Source organism: Chaetodon auriga, chromosome 3 (assembly GCF_051107435.1).
Source record: "Chaetodon auriga isolate fChaAug3 chromosome 3, fChaAug3.hap1, whole genome shotgun sequence".
Lineage (NCBI taxonomy): Eukaryota > Metazoa > Chordata > Actinopteri > Chaetodontiformes > Chaetodontidae > Chaetodon > Chaetodon auriga.
In genome coordinates this window covers 3985333-4000748 of record NC_135076.1, presented here as the reverse complement: position 1 = coordinate 4000748, position 15416 = coordinate 3985333, and the positions used below count along the sequence as shown (strand labels likewise).

The 15416-nt window shown below is 39.5% G+C and overlaps 1 protein-coding gene across 1 annotated transcript in view; it reads right to left on the bottom strand.

Moving 5' to 3' along the window:
* ect2 (epithelial cell transforming 2) overlaps positions 1 to 15416 on the bottom strand; it is a 52537-nt gene that overhangs the window by 33837 nt on the left and 3284 nt on the right. Inside the window, exons 4-11 of the mRNA XM_076726220.1 lie at positions 10261 to 10353; positions 7628 to 7810; positions 6642 to 6731; positions 5367 to 5474; positions 2946 to 3019; positions 1454 to 1584; positions 869 to 984; positions 288 to 350 (exon numbers count right to left, since the gene is read on the bottom strand). Coding sequence (XP_076582335.1) covers positions 288 to 350; positions 869 to 984; positions 1454 to 1584; positions 2946 to 3019; positions 5367 to 5474; positions 6642 to 6731; positions 7628 to 7810; positions 10261 to 10353 — 858 coding nt within the window. The remainder of the gene's footprint in view (positions 1 to 287; positions 351 to 868; positions 985 to 1453; positions 1585 to 2945; positions 3020 to 5366; positions 5475 to 6641; positions 6732 to 7627; positions 7811 to 10260; positions 10354 to 15416) is intronic.

Sequence of the window (15416 nt, the reverse complement as noted above, 5' to 3'; positions counted from 1 at the left end):
TGAGCATGAATAGAGGTCCTTGGTTTAGTTTCAAGTTAATTATTTCTAAGGTAAAAGAAATGGAAAGTACTGAAACAGGAATGGGAGCAACATAAATGTAAGTGCTTGGTATTAAAAAAGATTAATGTGACACAGAGAACTTAAGGACACAGTTAATCCAGTGCCTTTATACTGTTTGCATATAATTCACCCCCAAACACAGGAGGGAAAAAAATAACCTCTTTGTGGTGTTTGCATATACAGCATCCTTAATACACATACATTAACATTAGCCGCAACACACTCACCTTCTCATAGAGGTACATAGACTCTCCAGCCCGAGCATCCATCTGAATGCTTCCCCAGAACCACTACAACAGAGAAAACTGTGTTTACTGACCCCGGATTAGGACAGAGTGAGGCAGACAGAAAAGGTCTGATATTGTATTGACATACATTTTCCTTTAAAAAACAACAAACCTAGCACAGGAACGAAAAAGCTGCATTGACTGTTGGGTTATAACTACAGCTAAACCACCGCTCTACCTTGGTCCAAATTATTCATCCGCAGGAAGGGGAAATCTATTATTGATCCGTCTCTCTGACAGCACAGCCAGACAGAGGGAGAGCAGAGACTGCATCGACTAAGGTTTAACCTAAAAGGAATCCTGATCAGATGATCATCTGGCATTCTGTTAGGAGGAACAAACTGACAGGATTCATTATTTTTCTCCTGTCTCCCTTGTGTCTGGATCCTCCTATAGCAAAACCTCAGAGTACACCCATTATTCTGTTATGTCAAGATAGGACTTGACCAGTATCATGGAGGTGTCAAACTTGTTTGTCAGTAGGGCAGCAGTGAAATGAACTCTGAAAAGTAAAGGTCTACCTCCTGTTTGACCGCAAAGAGTTTCTTGGTGGGAGAAAATGGCAGCTCCTTCACTGAGTTTTCCTCCACCACCATGTGTGTACATCTTTCGTCTCCAATCTCGAGATAAGTGCCACCTTGGACAAAGAAAAACAGGAATGCACATTTGTTTTTTAAATGACTCAGCTTTACTCATTTTAGTGTAGGTATTAAGTATCACGACTTATAGTTGACTATTAGCTTAGCCCCAAAAAGCAACCGTCCAGTCTTAGCTTAGCAATTGTAACGAGCAACAGCAGATCTAGCGAGCTTTGGATTTCCCTTTTTTTTTTTTTTGATTTTCCATTTTTTACCATCTTTCCAAAACTAGCAACCCGAGAGATCATTTGCAACAACATACTAGTTCTTTTCAAAACTGACTCTCAGTTCAGCTCAAGACTGAATGACACAACCTGGAAAACCAGCTGCAAGTAGCGTCATCATCACTATCACCTAACCTAGACACCTCTGATGAAGAAAAAAAAAAAAAAAAAAAAAAAAAGCAGACACACACAACTGTTCCAGAGGTACATACAATGACAGATGCCTGAGTGCTGCAGCACTGACCGTGTTTGAGAGTCCTCTCCTCCATGTTGGCCTTCTCTTCATCTGAGAAACCCAGAAAACTGAGGACGCAGTCCTGAAACGGAGGCACTTTGAACTCAGATCGAAACTCCTCTTCTCCTGCGTGAAAGGACCTTGACACACGAGGTGTGAGAAGCAAGGTTACTATCAAACAATGTCATCATTTCTACAATGTGTTTGTGTCATAATCACACAAAGAACAGAGAATAAGCAAGGTCTTACAACAAAGTAGTTTCCTGAAGGTATATTAAATACATTGTATTATGTTTTATTAGGATCTGTGCCTAGATCAAACAATTACTATTATGATTATGATTATGATTATGATTATTATAAGAAACTGTTCTTCACATTAGAGTAATTTTGATCTTTTCACACAATCTTGAGGCTTAGGTACTTGGCTCTTTTTAAGCCATCAAAAAGGCGCTGAACTGACTGTCACTTGTTATGGATGTTTGCTTGGCAAATGAGGTAGGCAGTTGTCTACAGAAAACAATTCTAAGCGATGCAGATATTGTTTCTGACTTTGTTTTGTGTTTCTTGAACAAGAGACACACAGTCAAACAACAATAGAGAATCTAGAGCACTGTTGGAGCTGTCACAGGCCAACTGGTGGTCTAAAATCATGTCCAGCATGTCCAACTCCCTCACAGTTTCTCAGTTTTGTGTCAAACTGTTGACTCCAGCTCCCTCTGAATGGCTCTGTCTCCACACCAATGATACCTTAACACTTCATTTGTCCAATGAGTGCTCCCCACTGTCCTTCTTTCTTTGCACTGGTTGTCATTGTCATTCAAAAGTAATTGTAAAACGCACTGCTGCTAACCTTGAAAGTACCTTAAACATTTAATATCATCTCTTGAGCACTGCTGAAAATTGGTGCCAGGACTTGACCTGTTCCTGGAATATCCAGAGAACAGAGAAAACAAAAGCAAAACCTGTGACAAATGGTTAGACGATACATTTAAGGATGTCCCAGTCAGGTTTACTTGGCCCTGAGCTTAAGCTTTTTAACACAGGGTATCTAAGGAAACAGCGTGTGAACCGACACTTATATTTCCATAGCAGCAGAATGTGCGCAATGTTGACTAAATACGTATCTGGCACATTGAAACAGCAGGTGAAGCCTACCAAATTTGGCACGGCTTATTTTTCAAAACTTCCAAAACTGTTCAATTTAACATCCTGAATGATTGATATGATATGAATGAAAGTTGAGCTGGGAGATTCTGGACTTGGTAAAACTAGAGAAACACACCTTTGCACAGCGGTGACACAGCTGATTTAGCCTGTTGCTATGTTAATTTGAGAAATCGTTAAGTTTCTGCAGTGGTAAAGGGCTATTACTTAAAAACCTACTGGAATATGCATATGTACTATATTCTATCTACAACTTTTTAATAAAAATGAATAAAAATGGGATAAAATTATACAACACAAGCTTCAACAGCAGGAACAAGCATTTTCAACTTACACTTCATCTCGACGTTCCCAGGCCTTATGAATCCATGATGGAGTGAGGATGGGCGTCCCCATGCACACCGCCAGCTGAGAGATGAAGGCACAATAAGACACAGGAAAGAGAGGAGGAAGACAAAACACAACTGAGTCAATGTGCAACCAAGAGATGAAGGAGACAGAGGGAAACTGAATAACAGAAAGGAAAGCATAAGATTTATCTCTGCACAATTTTAATACTATAAGACATTCAAATAGTTCTTCCACTGTCAGTGCTCACAGTACAACAATCTCTCCAGTCTGTTTTCATTACTCCTGATGGCCCTGTCACTCACACTCTCTATATGAATATGACAGGTACAAACAGTTTCCACTTCAGGCGCAATACAAAAACAAGTACGAGAGGCTCAGTGTTTGAAACACCCCCCCGCTTTGTTAGTTAGCATCCCATTTTAAAATGGAAAGCAGCATAGGCTGCCTGTCACAAAGTCAACGAGTTCTTATTATTTTATCTTGTTGAACAAAATGCAGCCTCCACACGACTTTGAGGAGGAAAAGGGGAGGCGGTGAGCTGAAAAAGTGAAAGCCATAACTGGAGAGGGAAGGAGAAAGAAAGAAAAAAAATGTAAATAGAAAATCATTGCCAGAGATTATTGAAAGAAGTAACACAACAAGCATCCGTTGATCCATCCATTGAGAAGCCAAGAAAATGACAAGTGTCAGTCTATTCATCCACTCATCCATCTCGCTCTATGTATCCCTATGGAGGAGGCCATGTACTCAACTCAGTTTAAAGAGGATCCAACTGGGCATTAAATTACAACTTTCTCACATCAGACACAGACACTGGGATTAGAGTTAGGCTGAGACGACCGTCACATAATTTACAGCTCATTCTGTTTCTTCAACGAGAGAAAGAGGGAAGTGCTGCACAATCAGAGGAGGATGACATGACAAAAAAATCAATCAATCAATCAATCAATCAATCAATCAATCAATCACTGGGCTTGCAGTTCCAATGGTCCGGACATGACAAAGTCCTGCTTCCCCATTGTGATGTAAATAAAAAAAATAATGTTTGGTAATGTTTCAGGTGTCATTTTCATTTAGTTTCCTTCATTTTGGTTTCACATCGATCTCTTTTTTCATTTCTAGTATGCACTTCTGTACCAGCACTATTCTGATACTGAAAAATTGTTGAGATTTTGGGCAGTGCTAAAATTGTTCTTTGTGCACTGGTCTACTGCCAGTAAGTCAATACAGCTGAAACACGACAGGCATTTTGTTGGCATTTTTAACCATCAAATATATTAAAGACAAATGGGAAATACAATATTGTAATATTCTACACAGGCACACAGGCACACGCGCACACAAACAAACAAACAAACAAACACACACACACACACACACACACACACACAGGTACTGACAAAAGAGAAAGGGCCTTAATTATAAGACTAATTCCACAGAATATTAGAATATTGTAGTTTCGCACATTGGGACGAAGGGGCAGAAATATTAAATATTAGTGACTTATCTTTTAGTGCTGTCTGCCATACAAAAGCAGAGAAAAATATTATCATTGTAGAACTCTTAATATAAGGATGCATCAATACCACTGTTTTTCTGACAACTTGTCGATCCCAAAAACCAATAGGACTACTTAATGATGCCAGTACAGTTCCAACATGCTCAGCACATACACACAGATGGGCATACACACAGACACACACTTTGCTTCAGATCTAGTACAGTTGCAATGCAGTAGAGTGATTTTTCTTTTCCCGGGTCAGTGAAGCGTCTCTTCGCGGCCTCGTCTGTTTCTTTGGTCAAAGTCTCTGAAGGACGGTCACAGCAGGAGTCATATCTGATGCCAAACATCAGAGGAAATCACTTTTCAGGTTAACTCCTCAAAGCCAGAACAGATCGAGGCTTTTCCAGAGGTGACCACTGTGAGCACAGAGCTTGTTGGAGAGCTCATATTTGGACCCAAAAATTCCTCAAGCTTCTGCTTAATGAGACACTGTTTGGTAATACGGTTTCTGTGATCACCTCCAGTAAACTGAGAAGAGGCATAAATGCAATCTACAGCCGACAGCAGCTGGTCACCAGGAACAATGTACCGATGTACAATGTATTTTTACTGTCCTGCTGGGTTGTCTCTGGACATTTTCTCTCACTTCTCAAGCATTTGCTGCAAAGCTGGTTGTTGCTGTTTGGTGCTGCTAGCTGATACTAGTATCGGGCCATACCTATTTTAATAGTAGTGGTAAAAAATGGGACATACATTGTATACTGATAACATTTCAATATGAAGATAATTTTTTTTTAGCAATATCGCCCAGCCCTCCTTAACAGCGGCATTATTGTCAGATATACATAGAGCAAACAGACAACAATATCAGAGTAAAGAAAAAAGTAAGCATGTACAAACCCTGTATTTCTCTCCATGAGTGGCGTAGGCAATGAGATGAGTGACCTTGGTGCTGAAGTCTTTCCGGATGGTCCCACCCATGTGATGAACCAGATTCACCAAGTTCTTCTACATGGATGAAGAAAATAGCAAGGCCAAGCTTAGCACAAAGAGGGAGAATAAATACTGTATCAAGAGGGCATAAGCCAGACAGTGGCTTTTGTCTGGTACTATTATTGTTTTTTCCAAAGAGTTAATTAGTCATTGTATACCTGAGAACAGGGTTGGGAGTATTGAAGGTGCATATCATGCAACAATAGAAATGTGTTGATCAGGAGAGTAAATCATTTCTGCCAGATGAGCTATTCCTTAAGCCATATTTACACACTGTCAGTCACAGTGTTTGCACTGCCACCCTGCTATATAGTGAATGAATGGGCATGCTGCTATGATGCAGAGTGTAGATGCTTCATACTATTTTCTACATGCCTGTATATTGCTTTCCACTCTTTCATTGATATTGCAAACATGTCCATACATGTAGTATTGATATCAATGTAAAAACAATCATCACTATGGATCCAGTTCCCCTCCCCTCCACACTCTTGCCTAGGTCAGTATTTCCAGTAAATGAGAATGTGTGTGACACAAACTAACGCACTACATGTGTGAAAGGGCCACTCTGGACAATGTCTGGATCTGATTCTGTGGACATTGGCCGGAGTTCATATGATTCATATGTATACATATAAATGTATATGTGTATACATCATCTCTCTTAAACAGTTAAACAAATATCTGCAAAAACCTGATGTCAGCCTAGAAATCGGCCTTGTCAATTTATTGCTTTAAGTCTAGTTAACCACAGCCAACCCATAGCCATCCAAGAATTATTTAACTAGCTGCGCTATTCCCCAATAAAAGCAGATCTACACAACAAGACATGGACATATTAACAACATTTGGTCAGCTGATCAGTTTTAATATTGCAGGGAGGGACAGCACAAGCAGCAATAACAGTGAAACACTTGCACCATGCCAGCATGATTTGACTGCATGCTGTTGTTCAGAGCATGACTAAGTGCGACTTCCACCTCGCCATGGAGAAATACTATTCGAATATGGCTATGGTAGTATATAGGTATATGGACTGCAAAATGCATTTCAAAGAGTCTGTTTGTTTAGGAAAGCTTGAGTTCGATTAACACATACCTTTCAGTGATAAAGAACAAATGTAGTAATCATTCTTCCATAAAAAAAAGTTGATGTTGCATAATGTTAAGTTTATAAACTCACCATTTCCTCTTTGTTCCTGAAGCCGGTGAAACACAGCGACAGGTTAAGCATCGTTGTGCAGTAGAGAGGGCGACAGGAAAACTGCAGAGGCTGTGGAGAAGCAAAAAAGCAAAACTCAATATGCAATAGAAATGTTGAATCAAGTACAACATTTTGTCTTAACAAAATGATTTTTAATTCACTGGAAGACTACTGAAAATACTACAACATCATAACTGAAATGCATTAATTAACTTCCAAAGCAAATTATTACTTCATCATTTTGTTATAATTACATCATCAGGGTCCAACAATGAGGACAGCCTGATATCCATTAATTCCTCATAATAGTTTATCGTTCTAAATTAATGCACGGGTTATATAATATTAGGTAACTAAAATGAGTAACCATAGCAACACGGACGCAGTTAAAGCCTCCATTCACAATTCATTGCAACACATGAACAAGTTAAAATCTAATTACAACAGTGAGCGGCATCTATAATTCCTGATAATGGACACCTCATCAGGCATCCCTTCTCATCTGATAATTGTGTGGAGCACTCTGTCTTGTTGATAGCAGCCACAGCCAGGGCATGTTGTTCATGTCAGGCATTTGAATCCTCTGTGCAGCCTCTGTCAGACAGACAGCTCACAGCAGGCAGAGTCGGCTCCTGTTCATCCTGTTCAGAGCCATAGAGGGTTTTTTTTTTTTTTGCATATTGCTTTCTGAAATCAAGGTTCATCTCAGGCCTGTCTCCAGTGGGTCTTCCTTACATGACAAAAAGACAGTACATTTCCCTGGGCTAGAATTTTAGAGTGAAGCTGTAAATTTTTCATTATAATCCCAGGTTGAAAAGGTTTAAGAAGTCATGTTTTAGACCAAAGTGGGGAAATGTATTTGACATATTTGAGTAAATTTGATCACTTCTTGATTTCAACATTATGTCACTGACTCTAGTTTGTGACACATCTCAAAACAAACATGTTGTGAATCAATGACTTACTTCCTCCTTCGCAGCACAGTGCAGCACAACAGGAGGCCCAACAATGCGGTTGTCACGTTTGTAGAGGTAGCTGTAGTCAGGAGAATCAAAGTCTGTGAGGACGAACACTGTCTCAAAATCAGTATTCTCTCCATCTCCAAACTCCTGGACGTTGTCTGTAATTATGCATGGGGTGTTGATGTCCTGAATAGAAAGAATCACAATATGGAGTAATGGAGCAGTGCAAGACAGACTGGCAAAGTAGACGTAACATTGAGAAGCACATAATTAATCAGCAAATCACCAGTGTGAGTGTCAATGATAGGTTTGTTAGCCTTGTTAGTGAGGCTGTTGGACGGTGGATCTATTCGTTAATTTCATTATAAGCAGATGTTCTCTGTAATGAGCAACAACTAGAAAAAAAAAAACTATATATTTAAAGGATAATACTGGAGTTATTTTACAAATCGCCATAAAAGAGTTAGTCAATTTCTCAATACTGTCCAACCTCCCTCCGTAGCTTCACAAATACGTAGCTTCATTTTTAAAGCTGAATTAGGCAGCCATTTGGAGGCAGAACTCCACAACAACCTAAACATCACATTAGTTGATATATGATGGCCTTATGAAGTTGCTCCGTTTTGGTCTCCACCAAGTGCTGCAGTATTTTATTTCATTTCTCAGTGAAATGGAAGTCAGCACACACACCGCATCAGTAGCAGTAATCAAATAATGACTGATTCAAAGCAGAACATTTCATCCCAAAAAAAAAAAAGGTGTGGAGAAGACTGCAGTACAATCATTCACTCTATATATACTGTATAGTAGACCAAATCATATTCTCCCCATGACTGCACTCTTGCAAAAAAAACTGCTCAGTGCTGCATGAAAACAATCACTTCTCCCCTCTCAGATGAAAGAATGCATTACTCTGAATTAGAGATGCTCAAATCAACTGTTTTAATAACAGAGAACAAAAATGTAATCACAAAGTGACTGTCAGGCTGCTTATGGCTTACTTACCTGTGCTACCCGCAAACCTGGCTATAAAACAATTTACCCCAGAGAAATTTGTTGCAGTAGGTGACACAGGACAAATGCAGAAGTGGAGCGGTATCAGCAGAGTGACACAGAGTTAGAATTTCATTTTGTTATTACACTGTTAGGATCCACAACGCGTTAGACACCTGAGTGTTACAGGATTTGGGAAATACACTTATTTGCTTTCTTTCCAAAGGTGAGATGAGCAGATCAACACAAATAGTATACCGTACCTTAGTGTAAGGACATGAAACCGTTAGCCTGGCTCTGACCAAGATTCAGCTCACTAGTGAATACATTTTGTCATATTTGTTTAATCTGTACACAAAAGACACGACAAGACAAGACTAAGAGTTGACACTCTACAGCCACACTGGCAGCTCTGTAAGGCTGTGCTTAGGCACATCAGTGATTTGATCAAATGCCAACATCAGCATGCTAACATGGTCACAATTCCTATGCTAACATGCTGATGTTACACAGGTATTGGGTCTTAGTTTAGCATGCTAACATTAGCACTAAACACAAAGTACAGCATTAGGTGTCATTAGTTTTGCAGTTTTTTGGTCATTAACCAAAGTATTGGAAAATATAATTAAATCTGATTATTGCTGTATATATAGGAGGTGGTGTACTGGCAGACCAACTAACACTGGCATCAAAAGAGCCTAGCATGGCAAAAAACAATATTGTGGTCTTTTTTGGTGTTACAATTTATTTTGTTAAAAAAGAATGTGTACAGTCTTCATCTTGTAGGTTGCCAGATTTGGTATTATCATGCTCATACAGAAACCAAAACCTCACCAATTGTATCTGGCAAGCCATACTTTAGATGGAGATGCTGCATTAAAGTCTTGGTCTGAATTGTTGTTTGTCAAGAGATAGTTCCAACACACAACTTCTGCTAAAACTACACATCATCAGAAAGAAAACAAAAAGCAACATATGTGGAAATTAGTGAGCTTTAAAGGTGCTGGTACTGCAGTGTGTTTTTGAACTTTGGAAAAAGCTAAGCTAGCCCTTTCCCCTTGCTTTTGGTGTCGCTAAATTAAGCTCAGCCCATTAGCACCATGAGCTATGTGAAGATGAGACTGAGATTGTTATTGATCTTCTGATCTCACTCTCAGAGAGAAAGCAAATTCATATATTTCTCAAAATATGAAACCATTTCTCTAACAGGAGATGACACTCAAAGATCAAAGCTTCTTAGGTGCATTGTTATTGATCACACTCGACCTGTCTAATGAGATCTTTGACGTGCAAACAGGTGTTCATGGTACTGCTTGCAACTTTGACCTCTATATTAACAGCTGGAAATTTGCCATATTCAAATGCCGTGAAGCTAAATGGAAAGACCTTTGAATTGCTTTAATATTACTCCTCAGCTGAGAAACTTGCATTGACATTTGAGTGTGAATCTCTGCAAGAGAGCAACACGGATATCAAGCATCACATCATTATATTTAAATATTCATCCACAAATCAATTCACCAACAGTGACTTAGCCATGCACAGTGATTGAGTTCTCAGTGTGAGTTAACTCATGCAGCCCATCCCCAAGTGCCCATCAAAGTGTCAGACAGTCATACAGAGAGGCAGACACTGTACTGTACCATATTGACTATAGATTTTATCATCATTTTCTCCTCGGCACCTGCCTCGCCTTCTCTTATCTTTACCACTGGTACCTCCATTACTCTGATGCCCTGTAAAAACCAACCAGCAGGAAGTGGATGTCAAACACTGGCATTTGAGAGGAGAGCGAAATAAAAAGTATGGGAAGGACAGAAGGTGAGAAGAGAATGAGAAACAAAGAAAGAATAAAAAGGAAAAAGCTGGAGACAAATTCATACAAATTAACCCCGCATGAGGACAAAAGAGAGAATGGCTGGTTTTAGGGATGCTGGAAGGTGGAGGCGAGGAAGAGATGGGGGCGGGGTCCACGTCCTTGCAAAATCTAAAGACAGTGACTTCAAACAAATATCAAGCTTCAGAGGGGGTAGTCTGGGGAGGAGAAGAAATTTCTGTTAAAAATTAATATAAAAGTTCAAAGCCCTGGGGAGGTAGGAGAGGAGGAAAAAAAGAGGACAGAAAGGGAAGAGGACAGGAAGAAATGGTGGTGGGGGGTGGGGGGGCTCTTTTTCTGTGGGTTGCATGAGCAGCGGCGGCGGGCGGTCAGGCAGGCAATCGGGAGCGTTCTGATGGAGCTGTCGGCAGATGTCTTTGGTTGTGGCTGCACTGCAGATTGGCAGGGAGAAATAGATGATTTAAGGAGGAAGCCTTCAGAAGTGACAGGGCTCAGGAGACCTGGGAAGGAAGTCATTCTAGCAGCACTTAGTCTGCCGCCACGCCTCCAAATCACCTTCAGATGGTGCTACTCAAAGACACAAAGCTGTGCTGCTTACTGGAGTGGACACAAACATGCGCTGACAGACAGAAATATCCCCATGAAAAAGTGGACATATTTTGACAGGAAGATATGCTGTATGTTTCGACAGCCTGATTAGTCAAATTTTTGTTTTGTTGGAAGGGAATATATTAAGCAAAGGTTTTCTTGGTTCTGTAGTGAGCTCCAGTCCTCAGTCCAGACAGAAATCTCCGGGGCTAAAAAAGAAGTGCCAAAAACTGCAGATCCTCAAATGGCCACTTGAGGCTGGCTCCAAAAGCAAGCCAATCCCCGCTGACCCCACCCCATATTATAATGCCCAACTTTACAGCAAAAATAAACATGTTTATAGTCTGGTACAAAAATGGTTTTGGTGTCCATCATTAATTTCTCTGCTCATGACAACTGTACAGGGGAGAATTTTTATATAACTCACTCAGTTAAATTATATTAAGGCATAAAGTTATGCGTAATTGCGTTCATTGCTGCTTTAAGTGACAACTAGCCATTACATTTCAGCAACCAGGCTTCATTCTCAGCTCCACCAATGCTCCATCTCTTTCCCTATTTTTGAATTAGTCGGAAGCTGGCGGAGTCAGGCACCGCCAAGATGGGCTGAGCTTCTCGATGTTTGATCAGAAACCTATGGCTGATGTCACAGACCCTGCATCCTGTTTTTTTTTTTTTTTAATACAGTCTATGCCTCAGTCCTGATTTGACAACAAAAAAAGAATCATGGTGGAGTTTATTCAATGAAAGACAGAGTTTGTGGATCCGTGTGAGGTCCATCAAAGGCCAAATTAGAGCTTTAATGACTGAAGACAGTGTCAAAGTTTTGACAGTCCTTCAGTGTGACCACTACTATGATCCCCTCTCATCCATGGTGGACCTGCTGTATTACTCAAAGGTCTACACCTGATTTATATTGAAGGTCAGAGGACTGTAACAATTTCTCATAATAAAATAATATTTGTGATGGGATCTGGGAAAACCAGTCACATGTCGAAATTTTACCTTTTGGAGATTTTAAAATCACCTAGAAGCTTATTTCAAGCTCTTTTCAAATCTGTTTTCATTATTTTCATACCTGGTTTGTATCAAGTGTTACGATCACTCAAAGTCAGCTGATCAGTAGGTTTTTTTGGAGCAGAATTTTGAGGAAAAACAGGTTTAAAGGCAAGGATTCTAAATCAGAACACGACCAGCTCCCTCAAACTCTATCCATCTCTGAAGCTTTGACATCTCTCTCTGTGTATCTCGTAGCATCTGACAGAGGTGTCAAAATAATGTTTTGATGATTAGGGTGACCAGACGTCCCGCTTTGTGCAGCACAGTCACGCATTTCCATTACTTCTCACACAAATTGTGACGTTGTCGCGAATTGTTAGCGACACTGTCAATAATAATTCACGACAACATCACAATTTGCAGGACGTCTGAAAAGTAATGGAAATGCGTGGCTGTCCTGCACAAAGTGGGACATCTGGTCATTCTAACTATGATAGATAAACCGTCTTCGTAGGCTGTGTAGACTAACGCGTTAGGGGCGGATTTCATGCACTGTTCGTTTTTCATTCGTAGGAGATAACAACAAACAGCGTGCCTAATTTAAATAACGTTTTTAACATGTTAAACAAGCGAAATATAATGAGATATTTTCAGGAATGATAGACAAGATGTTGTAAAATAATAATTTAATGAAAACCCAATTTCACCAATATTTTGACTTTCGACCTAATTTCACCTTTTCCTGGAAAAGTGCCAGCGCGACATCTGACAGGTTTTCCTTGATTCCATCACATTTAATCAATTAATTAATGCCACATTTCTTGTGATATTCGACTTCAGTAACAAATTATTGATCAATAGAAAATGTATTTTAAAATAAAAAATATTACACTTCATAAAGCATTGTAGTCAATTCATAACACAAGGTGTGGCAGGGGTACTCAACCTTGTTCAAAATTTTCACTTTCTTACAAAATTAGTTTTTTTAATGAGCCTTCATCAGTGTGAATTCTAAAAGACACAGAAAATCCATAATAATAACTACATAGTGAACTAGAAAATGCTCTCAGACCTCCACCAAGGAGGCAGTCAATGCTCAATACAAAACCCACACTTCAACTACCAATGAATGAGTCCTGATCGCAACACAAATAGTCAACTTCAGGATGCCAGGAAGCAAACAAAAATAGTTTGAGACTCAACACGACAGTCATCGAAAATAAACTCAAGTGATGCCTCTTGCATCTAACAGACAAGCTCTGCGATTCACTGTGACTATCTTTGGAGCCAGTGGGTCAGCAAGATGATCGACTATCACTCTCAGGATGGAACGAACCTTTTCCACTGGTGAGTAACATAAGTTGCAAGCATTTTCTGATGTCATTAATATTCTGTGGGCCAGATGGGAATGTGGTTGGCTGGCTGTGACTCGCGGGCCAACACTCGATGATATAGGCTGGGTACAGATTGACTTGCTGGTCTGCAACCAGACCGAGGTCTGGACTTTGAGAAGTCTAACAAGCAGGTCTTCAAAATAAAAATATTAATCCAGAAATTATGGGTAAGAAGTCCTTGAGGTGCTAAGAAAAATGGAAATTTAACATATATAATTAACTGGGCAACTCCATGTGCTGATGGTGATTCAATTAAAGGCTCCAGAACAGCTTCTAGTGAGTTGAGATTGTTGTATCAAATGCCAGATTATGTTTCTTTTTGAGTATAGAATTGAAGTTAAATCCCTCTCATGACCAGATAATAGATGCCAACCAAGACCAGATTTCCATTTTCATAGTATGTGTTGGTATCCTGCCCATAATTAGATCAATTAATCTCCTCATTCATCTGATTCCCTCCTTGTCAAAGATTAGAAGAAAAAGGAATAAGATCATTTTCTTCTGCCTCTCACTTGTTAGGCACACACAAACACTTCATGAAAAGCCCTCTAAGCTTAATGGAGTTGTGTAGAGAGCTGATAATCTCTGTTGGGCTGATATGGTAGTCAGAGGAGTATGGCTGGGATGTAGACACATCAGCCACAGCCAGCAGCTGTTCACAAAAATCACAAGTCACTCATTTTTATGCAGAAGCTACACGTTAATACTGTAGGTTGTGAAGGCTCTGCAGGCTGCCAAATATTACACTGAGACCCCTGTATTAGCATGCCTTATCTCCACAGACAGGCAGGTGTGAGTGAGAGAGAGAGGTTGGAGGAAGTGTGCACTCGTCCCTTAAATAAACTCACTCTAACACATATTTGACATGGTTGTGAAATTAAGTAATAAACAAGTGTATAAATAAATAAGTCTCCAAGTCCAGTGGCTATTAACAGAGGCACTCATAAAGGGATGCCTCTCTGCATGCAGCAGCTTTAAAAACAAACAAAACAAAATACAGCATCACAACAGCTGAAGATGTTGTTTCCATATCCATTATTTGAGGAAAAATCCTGCCTCTCTAAAAACATTTAACTGCTATAAGTGAAGTGTGCCTATGTATACAGACTGCTTTCAGTCTCTTGTCAATGAACTCATGGCAGCAAGGAGTTACTTTTTACAACTTAAAGAGCAGATATGGTGTCCGTGTGGAATTCTAATAAAATGGAAATGGAAATCCCTAAACTTTCTCAAGGGGGATTAATAAAGTACCTATCCAACTAGTCACCAGGTACATCTTTAACACAAATGATTTATGGACTGTAATTTAAAGTAGGGCTGCAGCAGATTATTTTCATTATCAATTTTTCTGCAAAATAGTTTTTTGATCAATGTTTTGTTCCATAAAATGTAAGTAAACTGATTTTTTAAAAGGGTAATTACAATTGTAATGTAACCATTACAATCACTTTATATTCTGTAAATGACAGATCCAAAATAATCCTGCTGAAACTGCTCAAAAATGTATAGAATCATCCACCTCATTTCAAACATTAAAGCTGCCTGAGAGTCTGTTCCTCCTCAGCGAAGAGTGCAGTGTGAAGTAGAAAATTGTTTTCTGTACATGAAACAGCAAGTTGGAATAATGACTCTTTTCAAATCTATGACCTATGAAAGAAAAAGAAATCATTCTTAAATGTCTATATGGGATGTGGACACCATTCAACACAGGTGAAAATCTTGCTTGAAAATACATCAACCAGTCTGTGGCAGCCACCTTTGTCATGTTCAATGATGTCTGCATGATGGCATGAAATAAATCTACAGTAATTCAACATCATGCATCTTGTTGTCATAATTAATTGACTCCTCATCGACATCCATGAGAGATTTTTACAGCCCACTTTGTGCTGTTTCAGATCCATTTCCTACATGAGACAACATCTGGGGGAAACACTGAACACACAAATTATGGGGAAATTCTGGTGGCAAATTAAACAGT